The sequence below is a fragment of the Triturus cristatus genome, chromosome 7, assembly GCF_964204655.1.
Source record: "Triturus cristatus chromosome 7, aTriCri1.1, whole genome shotgun sequence".
NCBI lineage: Eukaryota > Metazoa > Chordata > Amphibia > Caudata > Salamandridae > Triturus > Triturus cristatus.
In genome coordinates, this window is record NC_140590.1 from 172017522 (window position 1) to 172036948 (window position 19427).

General features: G+C 42.0%; 1 protein-coding gene across 1 annotated transcript in view; it reads left to right on the plus strand.

The window, feature by feature from the left end:
• LOC146809146 (IgGFc-binding protein-like) overlaps window positions 1-19427 on the plus strand; it is a 790095-nt gene that overhangs the window by 428150 nt on the left and 342518 nt on the right. The window contains exon 12 of the mRNA XM_085614833.1: window positions 8129-8702. Coding sequence (XP_085470959.1) covers window positions 8129-8702 — 574 coding nt within the window. The remainder of the gene's footprint in view (window positions 1-8128; window positions 8703-19427) is intronic.

A 19427-nucleotide genomic window follows, 5' to 3' on the forward strand; every position in this document is an offset into this window, starting at 1 on the left:
TTACTGGGTCTACATTTCTCATTAGTTCCACATCTTCCCCCATCAAATCCCAGACTTCTGCCTTTACAGTCTGTTTCAACTCTTTAGGTAATTCATCAGGGTTAAATACAGCATAGGCTTCAGTAACCTCAGTTTCCCTGTTTGCCATAGTCATTTTATACAACACATCTTCATCAGGCGTCTCAAATGCTATCCCATCAGGGGTTCAGAAAATAGTGCAATTCATTTTGCACAGCAAATCCCTACCTAACAAATTCACAGGACTTGTATAGCACACAACAAAGCGGTGCATTTCAGAGAATTTCCCTATGCTAACTTTAACTGGTTCTGTAAGATAAGTTTTAATCTGTCTGTTGGATACACCAACTACTTGGATCGTTTCATCCAAGAGAGGAAGATTCTTAACATCAGGTGACCTAACAGTTGATCGAGTAGCACCAGTATCGAAAGTAATACTTTCATTATTTATTTTTCCATCCACAAATGGGCCTACCTGGTCTACTTCTAGAATTGCGCCAAGTACGCACTCTTCTTCCTCCCTTCGGTACCATCAATAACCCTCTTCTGACTCGCTCTCATCGCGTTGTAGCCAATACTGCGAAACAGCGCTTGCGCGCGGCAGCTTAGTTACCTGTTCTTCATTGTAGAATCCTGTCTCATTACTGTATTTCTGTGAATTTTTGCTTTGTGTAAAAGGCGGTTTTGGCGCCTGATTCTGTTGGGTAACAACCTGCTGCTGTCGCTGCGGTTGACCACTCACCTCATTCTGCATCTGTGGATTCAATGATGCATTTTCATTATTAGTACTTGGGGGAAATTTACACTCGGATTTTCAATGCCCTATGACATGGGAATTTCTTTTTGGCTTCTTCTATGTTAAAATTTCCCTTACCTTTCCTAGGAGTGAATTTTGATCTGGGGCCTGTATTATTCACTTGTTCCGCTAACTGAGCTTCCTGTCTTTCTGCCACTTTTACTTGTGCCCACATAGCTTTCTCTTTTAATTTACGCTGTTTGGCTTCAATCTCATCACTGAAATATTTTGCATGTCTTAATACTTCATCTATTTAATTGTTTTGCCAATCTACAGTGTGTTGTTTGATCATCTCACTAATTTCTGGATGTAGACCATATACAAATCTGTATACAAAATGGCTCAAATCCTTTTCATTCAAATTTTCATCACCACTGAACTGTTTAAAGGCCAAAATGAATCTCTTGTAGTACGCATGTACCGACTCTTTACTTTCCTGATGAGTTCCGTCAATTTTCACCCAATCAGTCTCTTTGGGAGGTACTTTATTTTTCAGAATAGCAATAACCTGTTCGTATTTCTTCATTACCTCGGGGTCAGGGGCTCCTGTCTTTGGATCCCTAGGGTATTCCTGTGTAGGCCAATTTAGCATCAACTTACACTATGTCCATAATCTGCTGGTAGGATTTCACAAATCTGTCCACTTGCCTATACCACTCGACGGGCTTTTCGCGTAGTCGAGGGAAATCATTTGTAAATGACAAAATATCTTGTCTAGTCCATGGAACATGTACATATCCTCCTCCTGGAATTTCTCTCATGGGGCATTCTGTTACTACCTTTTCTTTTTCTCTAACAGGGAACGCTGCAAATGCTTTATCTGAGGCATCATCTCGTTTTCGGTACCACCTGCTTCTCCATTTATCCACATCTCCCCATTTTCTTAACAAAATAATTATCTCCTTAATCTGACCTATTCGTCCTGTGGTATTCAAATTTTCAATATCTTTTTCAGTAAAATCTATTCGATATGGTTTTTGTAAAGCCTTCACCTTTTCAATATCTATACCCATTTCATTTGCTACTTCTTCTAATCTTTCAGGCAGATTTTTTTGCTCTCCATGTTACGTTTTTGCACAGAAACAGTAATTCCTCATCCTGATAAGTTTTTAACTTCTCTGTGGGGATAGTTCCTACTATTAACTCTTCTAGTACCATTCTTAATTTGGCCACATCTATTGATTGGGATTCTTTGTATTTTCTCTGCAAACTTCTCAACCATTCGCTCAATTCCTCTGAAGTTGGACCTACTGGTTTCGCTATATTACTTTTTTCTAATTCCTTTTGAGTCTCTGATACTGATTCCATTGTCACTGTATGTCTGTCTGCTATATTTGGACCTAACAATGGGTTATTCGAAACGTTTGGCTCGATCATACTCATTGTCTGTCTCCATGGATTTTCATTAAGGCTCTGCTTTGGCTTCTCAGTCTGTTTATTACTGTTATAAGGAACTGTTAAACAATGTTCACTATCTTTCTGTTTATCAAAAATAGGCATCACAGGGCCTATAGTCACAGGAACTTTTACAGCTTCTAAATTTTTGGTCAATTTTCTTTTCTTATTAGTTAATTCTAAAGCTGTTTTTGCTAATTATGCCGAATTTTCACCATTCACTTTATTATCTGATTTTCTCTCTATCTCTCTGATGGAATTATTTTTCCCTAATTCTTGGGATACTGGTGCGGTCTTAATGATTCGCAAAGTTTCTCTCATTGGGGCACTTAGTGTCAATATTTCAGATTCTGGTTGATACAGAGGTGGATTTTTATAAAACATGTCATCTAGAACATCATCCTCTGCTTCATGCACTCCATACAATCCTGATTCTATATTATGTCTCTTTTCTGTACATTTTCTACCTCCAACTTCTTCAGCAGTTCTCACAGGAAACAGACCTTCAGTCATACTTGCATTCCGCCACCTTCTCATTCTCTCATCATGAGTGTCATGCCCGTGTCTACCAAACATGTACTTATACCTTCCGCCACTCCTCTGTCTCTCTCTGTCATGCATCTCATCTTCCCACTCTGTCAGTGCTTCAAACTGTGTTGGTCTAGGTCTTGGTTCTAGATTCATCATTTTCTCTCTCAAATTTCTCAAAACCGCTTAATTAAACGAACCATGCTCTGGAAATGCTAGGACTCCGTCATTCTTTGTGTATTTTACCCAATTGTCTAACCAAATACAAGTATGATATCCGTATTTCGCAACCATAAAGGATGCGGGTGTTTTCGGTGGGGGAAGTAACTGTCCTTCCCTAGTCACAATTGGTTTGTCTTTTTTAAACAATTTCTTAATTCTCCCAAACCAGGACTTTTTCTCCTTTTCTGGTGGATCGTAATACATCATTTTGTCTTCCATGAATCGCTAGTCTTTTCCTTTCGACTATTCTGTTGCTCTAACCAATCGTAGCGCGACTCACACTAACGCACCAATCCGGAGCGTCAACGTCACATCTGCAATTCTCCAATCCCAGCGTGTCTCACACTTGCGCACCAATCAGCGATGTCTACGTCACCCTGTAATTATCCACTCCTAGCGCGGCATACACTAGTGTATCACTCAAGGGCGTCTACGTTTCTCACTGACTAGCCAATCCCAGCGCGGCTTTTCTGACGTCAGCTTTTCTTGCTGTCGCAGCTCCTGCTCCTGCTGACCCCTCCTTTACTAAATTCCCTGGATAAGCTTTTTTACATTCTTCAAATTCACAAATCTGTTAGTAATGACATAAATACGCCACCATTGTCTGTTTCACTAACCAAAGTATAGTAAATGACTTTTTTCACAAGAATTCTGTCTTTCCCGAGAGCAGCGCTTACCTCTGCCCTACTTCGGAATCGTTACTTCCGTTGATAAAGTAGCACATCCCACTACCTTACCCTTCTAGCAAGCATCGGTTAACCGATTCTCCAGAATTAAGACACCTAGTTGGAGACGCAATGCTCCTGAGAAATAAAACCAGAGTTTCGCAATTATCCTGAATGCTATTTCACTCACGCACTTTCACACGGAAAATGTAGTTCATCCACACAGAATTCTGTCTTTCCCGAGAACAGCGAACAGTCTGTCCTACTACAGAATTATGACACTCGTTAACAAAGTAGCACTTCCCTCTACTTTATCCTTCTAGCAAGATTAGGGAACACCTATTACCTTTCCAGTGAAAAGCGTAATCAGAGTGCCTTCTAGACTCCTGGTACCTAAGACCAAAATTTCACAGGTGACCTTCGCTAACATACACTTCTTTCATACAGGAAATATTTCTAATGGCAACAAACGACGTTGTCACCGAATCGAACCCAGACAATGTGTCGTGCAACTTCAAGCGTTACACATTTTCCCTGTGTACCTACAGGGCAACAACAATTCCGTCTTTCCCGAGAACAGCGCTTACCTCTGCTCTACTACGGAACTGTTAGAAACTTCCGACTTCCTACATCCCAGATGCCATGCAAACAACATAAAACCTGACGTGCCTCAACATAGAGTGTTAATACATAAACCAGTACCAACCAATAATCAATAATCGATAAGCAATTTACAAGCAATAGTCACCAAACCAAAACAATAAAAACGATCATCCTGCTACCAGAAAAACTGTTGCAGCGCGGAAACCTGGATAACGGGAATCAGAACAAAGACCTGTACCAAAATATCCTCCCTTCGTCACAGACCAGATATCACATTAACAGATTCACTCATACAATCATTGGTGGGGCCCATAACACCAACGTTCACACTTCACTTCTCACTGGTCTGCACTTACAGGGGAGATGAATGTTCCAAGCGCTGACATGAAAGGAATACCTTATAACCTAGAGAAAACAGTTATTTTACACATCTATATACTATTATCCTTACACCTACACATCTCAATCCTAAACATTAAGATACTCCTCCCACGTAATCAATGGATCATTTAGTTGGATCAGTAAGGTGATTTAGTCCTGCTAAAACACATTTGAGATTCTGATCAATCCTCTCTCAATAAACGACAAAAACACATTTGCTTGTTAATCAATATTCGCTTAACTAATTATTGCAAGAATTTAGTTCCATCTAGTAAGTTTATTTAGACTTTACGCAAATCACAGAACACCATATTTACCTAATCTGGCTATTTTGTCGTCCCCTAAGTCATCAAATTTAGTCGTCAATCAGTCAGAATTCGGGAGTTCTTCTTGCAGCACGCTACAGTCCCAAGAACGGACAAGGACCAGAGACGTGCAAGCTTCTATCAGTGCCCATAGGTTTTTATTAAGTTCTTAGTTTGTCAAAGAAATGGGCAGCATTCAGTCTATCAAAGATTCAGGAACGCAGCAATCACGTAGCGTCACCGTCGTCTCCGTCAGCAAAAAGGAAAGAGATATATTAGAGAAGTCCTCTCTAGTCTACCGTCATTTTTATAATAAAAGTAAAGTCAAGATGTTACATTTTGCAAAATTTGGGCTTATCCCATTGGTCGGTTGGGATCGTCCAGTGAGGTTTCACACAGTTCAGGAGGTTATGTCACTGTACATGATCTTTCCGGTTCCTTGTGTCTGTCCTTGGTTAGAGTACTTGGCGGGCTTCCCACCGTGGCCTTGCCTGGGTACAGTGAGAGAAGGGTCATGTCGAGGCCATAGGAACATGTTGTAGCGCAGGCGCACTTCGCCCAAAACCTCGTGGAATGGTGGCCATCACGTCGGGTTACGTCGGCGGCCATCTTTACTTTAGGTCCAAAGGACAACTTAAGCGAAACAAACACAAAAGAGTAATTAATACATAGAAATAATGAATAAAATGTTATACCCTTACTAATTCCCCTATGTGCTTGTAATTATCTAGCGTATAGCAACATTTAAAGCGTTCATATTCACCCATTGATGTCATCTGGTGCAACATTACGAAAACGTCACAAAAGCAACATATATCATGCAATATTCTATTTTCTACTGTTAGTATACGTACATATGTTAATTACAAATTATTTAGCCATGCAAATAGCAAATCCCACGTGTTTTCCGTACATTAGTAAAGTTGATTAAATGTCATGCAAGCGCATTAATAGATTATCCTAATTAGTATAAACATGCAGAATAGGGGGGGTATACAAAATGTTGTACTACCCGCTCCATCAGTATCCCTTTTGCATTATGAGTATGTCTGTCACAATCATCAGCTCCCATGCCATGCATCTTAACCCCAGTACAGTGCTCTAATTCAAGATTCAAGGCAGTCTATATTTTGGTAGATGTGTCAGTTTTGTTAACATTTAAGCACAATCTGCTAGATCCTCTGTCAAATTCTCAATGGTTTTAAGGCCCAGAATTAAATATTTGGGTCATACGGGGTCATCTCAAATCCACTGTAATTATTGTTTCCCATTTTGTGGCTGCTTGATATGGGCATGTCTGTCCCACCCATTAGATCTAATGTTGGGTGTGTTTCCTCAAATAATGCCTTCTCCCAGATACCATTCAGGTCAAATCAGTGTGTTGCATGTTGTAATTGAGCCAGGTAGTTCCAGACCCCCCTTTGTCTCGCCAGTGCTCTATGTTCAAGTATGGACAGTGGAAAGGTCTTCCTAAAGGCCACAGAGCCTACTTATCCAAACCTCACCCGCCCCATATTCAAGTCTGATCCTGCGATAGGATCAACCATCACCTGGAGGCTCAAATATCTGAATTGTCCGGACTTCCATCTGATGTTTACTAGGGGTGAGTTTAGTTTGTGCAGCTGTACTATGCGGAATTCTGGTGGGGTCACATAAAAAATCCGGTAGACTCCGCAAAATGTTGCCCACCCAACGAAGTTAAGAGGACAATGTTGCCTGATCACAGTAGCTTTATAAATAAAATGCATACACTGTGCCTCCATGCTAAGGACAAGTGGGCCAACGGTGAAAAATAAATTTCACAGGGAAGGTGAGGGACGGGTCTCTCACAGCCAATGGCATCCGGGTGCAGAATCAGAACTTTTGTACTCTGCAGGAACTCACCTACTGCAGAATTGCAGGTCCAACCTTCCGTCCACTGACGGGCTCCTGACACTGGCTGTCCTGAAGAGGTTGCACACAGTTCAAGGCAACTGGAGAGCAAATTAGAGCGGAGTTGATGATGAGACTTCCACCGAGGAGGCCTCCCGGGCTGTGCTGCATCAGAGGCGTGTCATGTGTGTCCCCAAGCCGTGATGTAATTCTGAATAATTCAGTTAGGATGAATCTGGTGGGTGAGCCAGAGAAACCGCCCTCTCTGAGGCAGCACCGAGTACTGCCGGAGAGACAGCGAGCAGGGGTCGAGAATGTCTCAAAGGGTGCGAACGGTACACAGTGGCATGTATGGAAGGGATTAAGGTACAAATGTATAATTGTATATGTTTTTATTTAATTGCTTTCCTCTAGGTGAGACATGACATGGCACAAAGCGCCGCTGGTGGTAAACTCTGCTACGCAGCGTAGGTGGAGTATTTGCTGAACTCCGTGGTCCATGAGGAGCGCGGTGTAGCAAAAAACTCTGTGAACGCCATCTGCGGAGTGGAATTTACTGCACAGGCCTAATGTTCACCTTTGGAAGAGGCTGAGGGGCAGCCTCTCTCAAGCTCCACAAAGGGTATAATAGCAATTTATTTCTATTTACTTCAGTCGTGATGCATCACCAATGCAAGTCATCTCAAGACAGAATTGATACTGACTGTTGTGGGACACTCAAATATACCATTGTGTCATTTGCATAACACAATAACATGAGCTGTATCCCGTATGCATACACGCTATTAAAACAAAGATCGTAGATGCGCTGTTCTGTATGCCAGTGGGATGCATATTACACGCGAACAGCATCGGGGTCAACTGCCACATAGCCGGCACCCCTTTCATGTTCCCCTTTTGAGAGATGAGCCCCTATGTATGTGTATGTGTGCATTAGCAAAATGATAGCTACAAACTTAATAAGGGAGCTGTACATATTGGGTTTTAAAGCAAGTGGTGAAGATTAGGAGGGAAGGGAAGGTAGCATGGGATTAAGGCTGGGGTTTTACACTTGGGAGGTGGAGGTGCTGGGTACCGCTAACAGCGAGGGATGGGACAGCAAAGGTTTTGCAAGCTCTGCAGGTTGGAATGGGGACTCTATTTGCATTGTCCTTTATTGTGGTGGTTACACTCTGACGAAGTATTCCTTGGTGATTACACTTTGAGACGGTATTGGTTGAAGATGTCACTAAACAGTTTTTTGATGTCACATATTCATGTCTTAAAATCTATGCTTGGTGTATAGAGGTGTGTTGAACCTGTGGAGTGCTTACATAGTTCCTCATTTTTTCTTCTGTCTTTAGATAAATGACAGGATCACCAATCTGCCTGTTACATTGAACAATGGGCAGATACAAGTCATACCAAGTGGGGCTGTGGCCCTTCTGCAGACGGATTTTGGGCTCCAGGTCTCCTATGAGTGGAAATGGCATTTAATAATAACTATTCCAAGCAGCTACTATGGAGCCACTTGTGGCCTTTGTGGAAACTTCAACCTGAACGTCGGGGATGAAATGCAGACTTCTGGTGGCACCACAGTGACATCCATTGTAGACTGGGCCAAGAGCTGGCAGGTCCCAGACCAAGACCCCTTCTGTTTCCATGAGTGTAAAGGGATATGCCCCACCTGCGATGACAGCAAGAGGACACTATATGGAAGCGAGCAATTCTGTGGTATCATCAAAAAGACCATGAATGGTGCCTTCCGCGAGTGCCATGGCAAGTTCAACCAGGACAACTTCTTTGATAACTGTGTCTATGATGTCTGCATCAATGGAGGAGCCAAGCAGTTCTTGTGTCAAGCCCTCAATGTCTACGCAGTCACCTGCAGGAAGGGAGGGGTTACAATTTATGACTGGAGAGCCCCAGCTGGATGTCGTAAGTATCAAAATCCTTTGTTAAATGTGACACTTTAGAAAGGGGCAAAATAAATGGTTGTTAACAATAGAACATTTTCTAGCATTTACGGCAAAAATTTTAGATTCTATTAAGGACACAGAGGTGAAAATTATGCTTCTCAATCTTTACTACTTCCAAAATAGCAGCCAATGAAAAAACAGTAAACACATTAAAACACTACATATCCCGTGTGGCTTTGAACCATACCTCCTATACACCCAACAATAGTCTCTTGGTATCCTGTACAAAAGAGAGAGGCACCATTTTCCTTCCTCTTTCTTTGCAAACATGTCGTCCAACAAATAATAACAATATCCATTCAATGAACTAAAAATAATTCCAAAGACTCTCAATGGAGAGTTTCTGCAGTCCAGACTGCCACATCCCAATGAATAAAAATCCAAACACAGATACCAGTCGAGAACATAGACCACTGGAACCAGCCATGCCCATGGGCTTCAATTTTGTTTCGGATCTGAACCTGAAAAGAAAGAATTACATGAATCTCATCTCGACATAAGTCTAATCATAAGGGTGGTACAAAAGAAATAGTGTAAACATCAGAGATACTTTGATAACAATGACGTCATTGGTATATGGCCGTTAGGGTCAATGTCCACATTCCTAAGTTAGCATGAGCTTTGCTGCCATGATGCTGCATTTGTGCGCGTTACTACATGACTTTATTTTGCAAGACTCTGTTTGTGCCTTTCACATGAGAACTGTCTGCTTTCTGCGTTTGTCTGCCTGTTCCTGGAGTTTAGTCTGAACATGATGTGCACGGTCGATAAACAATGCCCCTAGTTATTCTGTTCTGGTCAGTCCCTAGCACCTAGACAAAGCATGCTAACACTGTTGCACTGCTGAAAACCCATACTTTGATATTATGGAGATGCATGTTGTTCTAAAACATACTTGGAGAAGGACCTTTCCAGGGAGAAGAGCTATGCTGTTCCTATGATGTTAAACTTCCATCTAGACACTAAGGTATGGGTCTGCTGACAAAGCCCAGAGATCTTCCTTTCTGTAATAAACATCTTATCAAGGGGAGGGTGATTAGACCTTATTGTCCTTTAGCCACTGTCTGTATATGATGAAATCCCACTTTATATTTGCAACAATGCTAACTGTTTTAGGTTTATGCGTTATGCTGCTGGTAGTGGCTCGTATACTGCATTATAGAGCACGATAGTTAAAATAACCGTTTGAATTATAACAGTGACTCTGTCAATTCTTATTGTGGAGAAGTGCGAATGAGTGAGCGAAAGTGTGTGTCTTGCTACCGCGATTCCTGAGAGAGTCAGTAGTGTTGTGTTCTGGGTTGTCTAATCAATTGTAGCTTCATGATTATGTGGGAGAACGGATGTGACTCTATAGCTAGTCAGTTTGGGGATTTTGGGTACTAAGGTGGTAGGAGGGTTCAGCCACTATACACCAAGGTGCTGTTTTCCTGTGCATAGTTCTGTGTATGTGCAGAAACCCCGCACATGGCACCGCCAACGTTTGGTCTGATACTTATATGCAAGACTCCTGGGTCCACATTCCCCTAACATCTGTTTCCAGTGACATTTGTGAAGGTGTAGTTTCCTATATTATAAAGTTATAGGTTGTTCAAGCTTGAATTCTAAAAGGTCTTCTCTTTTTCTAACCCAGGTTGTTTAATATTTTCTTCCATTATAGCAGTTGCCATAGTACCTCCGAACCGTGCTCCAGTCACCGCTTATTTGGCTCAATATGTAGTCCCTAATGGTGGTGCTGATATTATTTTTGTTGTTGAGGCGGATGCACCACACCGCTTCGAGGTGATTCATTTTTGGGTAACCTTCCCGGCGGCGGATGGCACGGATAACTTCTTTCACGAGTATACTGCCACTGCGATACAGCATGATTATCGACCTTATCGATCTCTTGAAGTTCCATTAACAACCCTATGACAGCAGTCAGTTTAGGCCCCTTATTGATTGATGGGGCCACGTGGCCTGTTTTGGCTGGGTATACCCCACACCCAAATTATCTTAATGCTAAAGTCGCAGAGCTACGTGTATTGCATACTTCGTTGATACGTGTACAAAGAGCTTTTATATAGTTCATGTCATGCAACATGCAGGTGGAACCACCTGGAGTTGCTGCATAACCACCGGGGCCTGGTGGTGTAGTTATCAGTCCTATCATGATTAATTCAGTGATGGGCAAACGTCCGCAAAATAAGGACGAGCTTCCTTATTGGCTTGCTGAAAAGTTTGGGCAACTTTTAGCTGTTTTTTCCAAATACCACACCTGTGGAGAAGCACAGCATTCTGACAATGAGTTTACCTAAAGGCCTTGTTCCCGAGTTGGCTGATTGTAACACTTGGGATAGAGTGTTTGCGGCAGTATATTCAATGTGCTTAGGCACTCCCTCAATTACCGTTCTCCCTTTCGTTATAAAACGAGTTCAGGATGAACATGGGGCCAAAGCTGCCCTAGAGTTCGGAACGAGACTTGTGGGGGTGTTCAATATAGTTTGCGATATGATCCTTGCTAATGTGAAGGGTGAAGCTGTAAGCTTACAAGTGGCACAGCGCTTGGAGGCTGTTGCTGATGCAGATAAACAGCCCGAATTGCCGAAAATTATTGCTAAAGCTTATAAAACATTAGGGCGCAATAGTCTGGGAATAAAACCTTTTACTCAAACTCAACAAAAAGTCCAGACTGATAAGGATGAGCACCAGTTCTTTCCTAAAAAGAAGTGGAGAAATCTGAAACAAGGGCAGTAACAACAGAAGCAAGGTTTGCATGCTGATTCACCGGCACCTGATTCTTTCGAGCGTACTTATGATTTGTGCGACCACGCGAAAATTAAGACTCCTGATAGATTTCAAGTCCCAGATCAGCGCTCTCCTCTTCTTTACAGGCCACATCAGACTCTCAAGTCAGTGGAGGGGAATGCCAGGATCGCGGCAAAGGTCTGACCCCGCAACAGGGACGGTATCAACCTCTACAGTTTGATATAAAAGCCAAACTGGAGGGACCGCCTCGTTTTCGACCCCCATATCAAAAGAAGAAAGTTGTCGCTTTGACTGCGACATATGCCTCAGACGGTGAGAACGCTACTCCTAGACTGAACATGGGCAGTGACTCTGCTCGACAGAGGGGAGTAGGTTACCATAGTGCTGGAGGCACTACTTCCCTGTCTGGAGGCGACAGCAACTGATACATTTATTACAGTAAAAACAGCAGATACTCGAGTTGCACCTCCAGATCGACTTTATGAAATTGTCTTGCAAATTGAAGGTGATATTCAGCGTACCATTACAATGTTTTTCTGGAAATTCTAACCTCCTCATACAACATTTTGTTGGCAGAGGCGGATTGACCTCCACCATTTGTTCTGGCCGCTTCTCGAGGGGAGAACGTGATACTTCTGAGTTTTTCATGTTACGTCCCTGAGGAAGCTAAACAGGTTCACGCTTCAGAGTGAGCATTGGCCCTTGCCCCAGCGGTGTACTGTAACCAGGTAGGTTGGGATAAAGATTCATCGGCTCTTGAGATACCATTACGGTCAATGCCACAGTCACAACCGCAATATCCAATCAGACGAGAGGCTAAGGCTCCCGTTTGTGACATTCAGACGCAGTTGGAATATTAGGGAGTAATTGAATCCTGTGTATCACCGATGAATAATCCTCTTTTTACGGTATTGAAACCGGACATTACATGTTGCATTGCAATTTGAATAACCATTGTCGTACATTTGCGGTACAGAACACACTCAGCTCTGCACCACTGAATACCCTTATTCATAAAAAATACGAAATGACTCTGGATATATCCAATGGTTTCTACAGTTATAACTTGGCTCCTGAGAGCCGTGACTTGACAGCATTTACTACTGTCGGAAAAACAGAAAAAATGTACACGCTTGCCTATGGGGTATAAGAATAGCCTCGGGGCTTTTGCTGCACCTGTTGTGTCTTGGTTGCACAGCGTAGATCCAGAATGGGTTCTCGACCGTGGATGATATTTTTCTGATGGACGATGAACTGATACCGCATCTTGTCCGAGTTGACCGCATTATTCTATAATTTGCCGACTATGGATACAAATTCAATTTTGCAAAATCACGCATCGCTCATTTTGTGGTGCTCTTTTTGGGCTTTGAGCTCAATAATGAAGGTAGGGGGTTAGCTCCCCACTTTCTAGAGAAATGTGCACAATTGCAACCTCCATGTACACTGAAGAAGCTTCAGTCTTTGCTGGGATTTTTGAATTTCGGGAGGACTTACATCCCTGATCATGCCCAGCATATCAAACAGCTTTATGCGTTGATACAACCAACATATTCTTCTACCAGCTGGCTTCCTTAACATTCTGCAATCTTTGCAGTCAGATCTGCTTGTGACTAACTACTTGTTGACGTGTGATAATTTCACTAATCTGGTCATACGTATTGTACCGGGGACTGTGGGTTTCACTTACTTGACGTTCAACAAGGGAGACACAGTGCCTATTGCATACAAATCACATTTGTACACAGCTGCTGAAATGTGGTTTTCGAATGTAGAAAAGATTTTGACTGTGGTCCAAATGGAGATTCTAAAAGAACGTTCACAGGCGCAGACAAAACGCATTCTCATGGTTTTGCCTATCTCTGCTTTAGAAGCAGTGACTAAGGCAAGTGTACCAAACTATAAGGCTTTAAATCCCTGTTGGATACAATGGGCTACTTCTTTGACATCGGCTACTGTCACGTCTATCGTTGATCCTACTCTTAAGAAATAGGAGTTTTTACAGTATGAACATGTTCATCCTCTTCCGTTGTCATTGCTTCCTTTGGACGAGTACAAGTGTATTATTTATACCAATGGCTCGGCTCAACCAGCCATCAGGTCCAAACACGCTTATTCAGTGGCTTGCGCTATTGTGACTGGTTCAATTGTAAATGGAGAATTTAAATCTTCCATAGTGCATACTCAGACACTTGGGGACTGTACAGTGTAATTGGTGGAGCTGCGTGCTCTTGTTCTAGCTTTCGAGTTTGCTGGTCCTAATGTGAATACTCTGATTGTTTGCGATTCTTGCTACTGTGTTCAGTCTTTTAATGGCAACTTATTCTTTTGGTCTCAAAATGAATACCAAGACTCTAAAGGCAGCGCAATAAAGCGTAAAACGCTTTGGGTTCGAGTGGCAGAGCTTAAAGAACATCTGCCACTCACAGGTTATACATGTTCTTGATTTTTCAGAGCGGGGCTCCCTTCCCTGAGTTGTAACCAGGTTGAGGTGGGCTCACTTGTCCTTCAAATTGGGTGAGTGAATATATCTTTAAGTATCTCAAAGGACTTAAATATTTTTTGTCTGAGGCATCTATAAGAGAATTATCCTCATACAATATAGTAATTATTTGGTACGATTTTAGAAGTTAGAATGATTATGCCTTTCTGTGTCTCTTTTCTCTAGACAAGTTCCAATGATACTGAATCTACATTTGGATTACTGGTTTTGTATCTAAAAATTATTCTTATTATTTTACACTTCACTGCAGCAGCTTTGTTCTTTTTGGTCTTGAAGAAAGCCAGGCATACTTGTAAGATGGTTAATGGCTGAAACATGTCGACCTTTTTTCAATCAAGCAGCTTTTCAATAGATTATGCTTTGAACTGCTTTTTATTTCTGCCAGTACAGATGAGCTAATAAAATGTATTTTCATCTGCACTAGGTAGTTTTAGCTTCACACACTTTATTCACTCACTTTTTTGCGCTGCACCCTCACATCACTATATTGCTCTTCTTTGGGATTTTAGTATCCTGATTTCACGCATAATTAAAAACATCCCTGAGCTCCCACCTCTCAGTGGGGTGGTTGTAGCCCTCAGTGGGACTAGGTTTTCCCACTGGGAGGAGAAAGCCCAAATGATGAAGCATGTCACCTCTGGTGAGTGAGGGCATTCGTCCTAAAAAGGGATTGCTCCCCTATTAGGTTTTTTGTTAATGAGACACAGATCTACTTCTCATCTTTGTCTTTGTGCCATTGCTTTAAGCTTGTTTAGACCCGAGAAGTTCATTGTGTTTATAGTGAATGTTTATTGGGGAATAACTTCTTGCAGGTCTTTAAATATTCATTCCCTTGGACCCCCCCCCCTTGTCAAAATCTTTTTGTGTGCTATAAATATATACATATTCTTGGCCATCAGCGTTTGGGAGCACATGCTGACGAGGCAGCCAAATCTGCAGTAGCCACGTGTTCCGTTGCAGCAGTTACTAGATCCATGACTAAGATAAATAATGATATTTTGGCAGATATAGCTGCGACGAGGGATGGAACTGCTTATCCACAGGGCTTGCCTTCAAAGTATTCTTATAATATATCTTCCGAACAAGTTCCTTATACTACAATTCTGTCAGTTGGGGACCGGCTGATTCCCAACATGGACCGCAGAATTGCTTTGATCATAGCATGGCATAGAAGGCATGGCCTCTGCACATGCCGGAATGTTTGCGACTCTCTCTATTTTACAATGTTACTGATGGCGTGGCTTATAATAAACATACCCATAATTATGTGCTTTCTTCTGACGTTTGTCAGCAAATCAAACCATCAATAGTTTCACGACCATCACAAACACACCTATGTATTTCCAATCAGCCGTTTGGCTGTGTGTATCTTGATCACTGTGGTCCATTGACTTCTGATACTGCATATAAATATATTTTTGTGGTAGTTGATTCATGCACTAGATTCCTATGGGTTTGGCCACAACGCAGCACTGACGCGCGAAATGTCATTAGAGATTTGCGTGTCTTTGTTGAGAAGTTTACCTGTGGCACCTTCCATTCTGACAAAGGTCCAGCGTTCACCTCTAAGGCATACAAGGACGCAATGAAGTCGATGGGGGTGCTGGTGCAGTTTTCATCTCCATACAGGCCTGAGGGAAATTCTATTGTGGAGCGAATGAACCGTGACTTAAAGCAATCTTTGACAGCTAGGGTCTTAGGTACTGGCAGGAAATGGCTGACCCATTTGTATGGAGTTCAACATTCACTCAATAATCTCCCTAGAAGATTTCTCAGTGGTCGGACCCCATACAAAATTCTCTTTGGCAATAACATTTTTGTGCCAGACCTTGATGGTCTAGATGTTGTGGTGGCTGCCACAACCTTTGATGTAGATAACCATTCTACTATGTTACAGGACCTACAAAAGACCCACAACAGCTACGCAACTGAACATTTGCCCTCTTCCAATGACACAGCAAAGCTGATTCTGGTCACCGGCTGGCTCCCTAAGATTGGAGATCTGGTACGAGAAAAGGTGGAGAACAAAAAAGAATGTGGTCCCTCTTATCGTGCACTAGTCCCAGTACTTGGATTGAAGGGTACTCATACAGTGATACTACCACCTTTGCCTGGTTGCAAGGAAAACAGATGCATTTCAGTTGATAATGTCAAAGTACACTGTCGGGTCGATTCTGAATAGTGTAACTCCTGCAGTTTCTTGCAATGCTATGTCTTTGAACCCGGTGCATTCAGCCTCTTCGACTAATGCCCATGCCAGTGATGGTGAGATTGAAAGTACTATTGACCTTTTGCCTGTCCTGCCTCCACCCTATTCCAACGCAGATGTCGAGAATGCTTATCCTGCGGATGAGTCCCATATTGAGGAGCCGGACAATCCCCGACAACATCAAGCTCCTGCTGCAATACCACTGTTAATTACTGTGGGAGCGAGCCGTTACTTTGGGGACTGTACGAGCTTCTCTTATGACTCTTCCTCGTTGCCCTCTACTCTGGCACTTTCACCGACAAAAACAATATTTTCATCTCTTGGGTCAAAAAGAATTACCTGGTCCCGCCCTGGACGTACATACGGTTGGTACTTATCCTGATTTTCCTCTTCATGTCAATTGGATTTGTAATAGTATTTTTCTTGCTCATCAATGATAATTATTTGCCAGAACGCTCTGCTGTGAAGTTGGTCGATGGAATTCTGGCTCCCATACATGTCACATACAATGATACGTGATCAAGCCCTAGTAAACATATTGGCTTTCCCAGTTGCAGATGACATCATTTGCAATAAAGTTGCATTCAAAATTCACAGCTCGATAGAAGTCCTCAACAAGACAACCATATGTGTTTCGCATTTCATTAGGAGATGTGGTGACACAGGACATACATTCCAATGATTGGGATGTACAAGCAGTACATTCATTGTTTTCTGATTTCAAGTATTATGCTGCCTTTGATGCCGAGAATTTATTTAATTAATTTAAACAACATTATGGCCATCATTTCTTACACAAGACAAACAATTATGACCTGTTTTTAATTACACACAGTGGGAACATTGTCCAACTCCCTCACAGGGTAGTTCTAAAACACTTAGGAATAAGTTCCCCTATTTCACCGATTATAACACCTCCAATCCAGAATCTTTAAATTGGCATTGCCATCTCACTCTAAATTTATTCTTACACATACGAAATTAATATATTCAAGTTCATTTAGGACTGAATTGGCCTTACGGGGTTATGATAACTTGAAATATGCCATTGATTTGAAGTCACTTTAGGGTACTAAGGCTTGGCAGGTTCAGGGAGCTTAAGCTATGCATCGTGCGTGCTTAATTCCCCCTCAGATATTGTTAAATGACACAGTGCAACACACTACTTGCTTTGGCTTGGTTACAGCCAGGAATCTGAATATTCCATCCATTCCGTCATTGGTGGAGTATGATAATTGGCGTGAACACACAAATTATACCATCGATTGCAAGCCCTGTTTCTGATGCTAACCTGTCAGAATGGTTGTGGTGGCAAACCAATTCAAATGCATGTCAACTGCTTTTTTATAATCTAATGCCTGGTTTCACACATACTAGACCAGATTCTCGTTACCCACATTCACATTCATTTACCACATATTCGGTGGGAAAACTGTGCCAATAGTGGTTGGAACACTCCACACTGTTGTCAGTAAAACAACACTTGTCCCCTTTGTCGAGCGAAATTAATTTTGCTGATTTTATCTCAGGTCCTAGAATTGCTAGAACAAAGAGGTTCATATATACAGCTTTTAATGATGTATGGAAACTTTCCCAGATTGATGCAGCACTCCGTCAGTGCGAAATTTACAAAACAAATTTAGAAAAAGTCCTTGCAGTAGTCGGCAATAGCATGAATACACTGTCTTCACGCATTTATACCTTGGATAATATTGTTTCATATGTTATTGATATTGTTCAAAGCGATGTAGCTGTATTATATCATGGTCAAAACCAATAACAATCTGTAATGCAATTTGCATGGACATTACAAACTCTAAAAATGGGAAAAGTACCATGGGAAATATTTGAACTCGTCTACTTTGTTCTTACCATTTAATCTAACATGATCAACAGAGATTTATATTCATGAAAGACACTACATACTCATTGTTACACATTGTTACACCATTGAACAATTAGAACACTTGCCATTTTCTGTGGCGGAGACAGTTTCAGCTGTATGGTTAATTCATGGGGTTATCTCTCTCCTATGTTCGCTGTTTCAGTTTAAATCTTGCATGAAACATTTCCCAATTGGCCTCTTTGAACCACTGGGTAGTATGGTTTTCTATGAATTATGGTCCCTACCTTTCACCTACAGATGTCAACGTGAGGATAAGGAAGTTTCCCTAACAGGGACGGACTGCAATTCCACAGTAGGACAATCCTTAGTTGTTAACACTTTAAGTTGCATGGCACTTGTAATGTGTCCGTATCTAATCTTGCATGTTTTTTGGAGGGAACTCCCGTCCCAGCAATAATTCCCGCTTATACATGGCTTGCAAATGGCAGTTCTCCTATTTTGAATAAGCACGACTGCTGTGGATTACGGGCAGGAATTCCATATATAGTAACGGTTTCACAACGTGTTACTTGTTGTAGCAATGTGCTTTTTCCGCCACACATGGGAATGTAGATAGTTCCATTTGGCATTCCATTCTGACTTTGAAAACAGATTTCAACAAATTAAGCAGACTCAAAGTGCTATTGTTTCAAAAAGAAGTGCCTCTCACTTTGGCACGAGAGACCTTCGAATAGCAGGTGGCTAGAACATCTAGTGAGATTCAGTCACTTTTGAACAAAACTTCCCACTGCATTTTGGGTAACTGATACGTCAAATATTTAATGCGTCTGACACAGAAGGCCTTGCTCATTTTTTTAAACTTGTGGGATCTGGGCTTGTGACTTCTTTTCAGACAATATTTGGAGTAATACCGGCGTTTATTCATTCTATTTTATCCAGCGCCTTTGGAGGATTTCCATTAACCCTAGCACTGGCAGGTGGCATTCTGGTTCTTCTGCTCCTGTTACGCAATGGCTGCCCAGCATGTGGTAATGCACAGACCCGGCCAATTGCAACTGTACCATGACCGAATGCAACAACTTTTTTGAATGCTTGCTATTAGCGACACTTAGCGTAAGATATGGACTAACTTTTCGCTTTGCCTACTTCACTTGCGTGCAACCAGTGTTCTACTGTCAGGGTGTGTCTTGCTACTGCGATACTTGAGAGTCGGGGGTGTTGTGTTCTGGGTTGTCTAATCATTTGTAGCTTCATGATTATGTAGGAGAACAAATGAGACGCTATAGCTAGCAGGTTTTGGGATTTTGGGTACTAAGGTAGTAGGAAGGTTCAGCCCCTATACATCGAGGTCCTATTTTCCTGTGCATAGTTCTGTGTA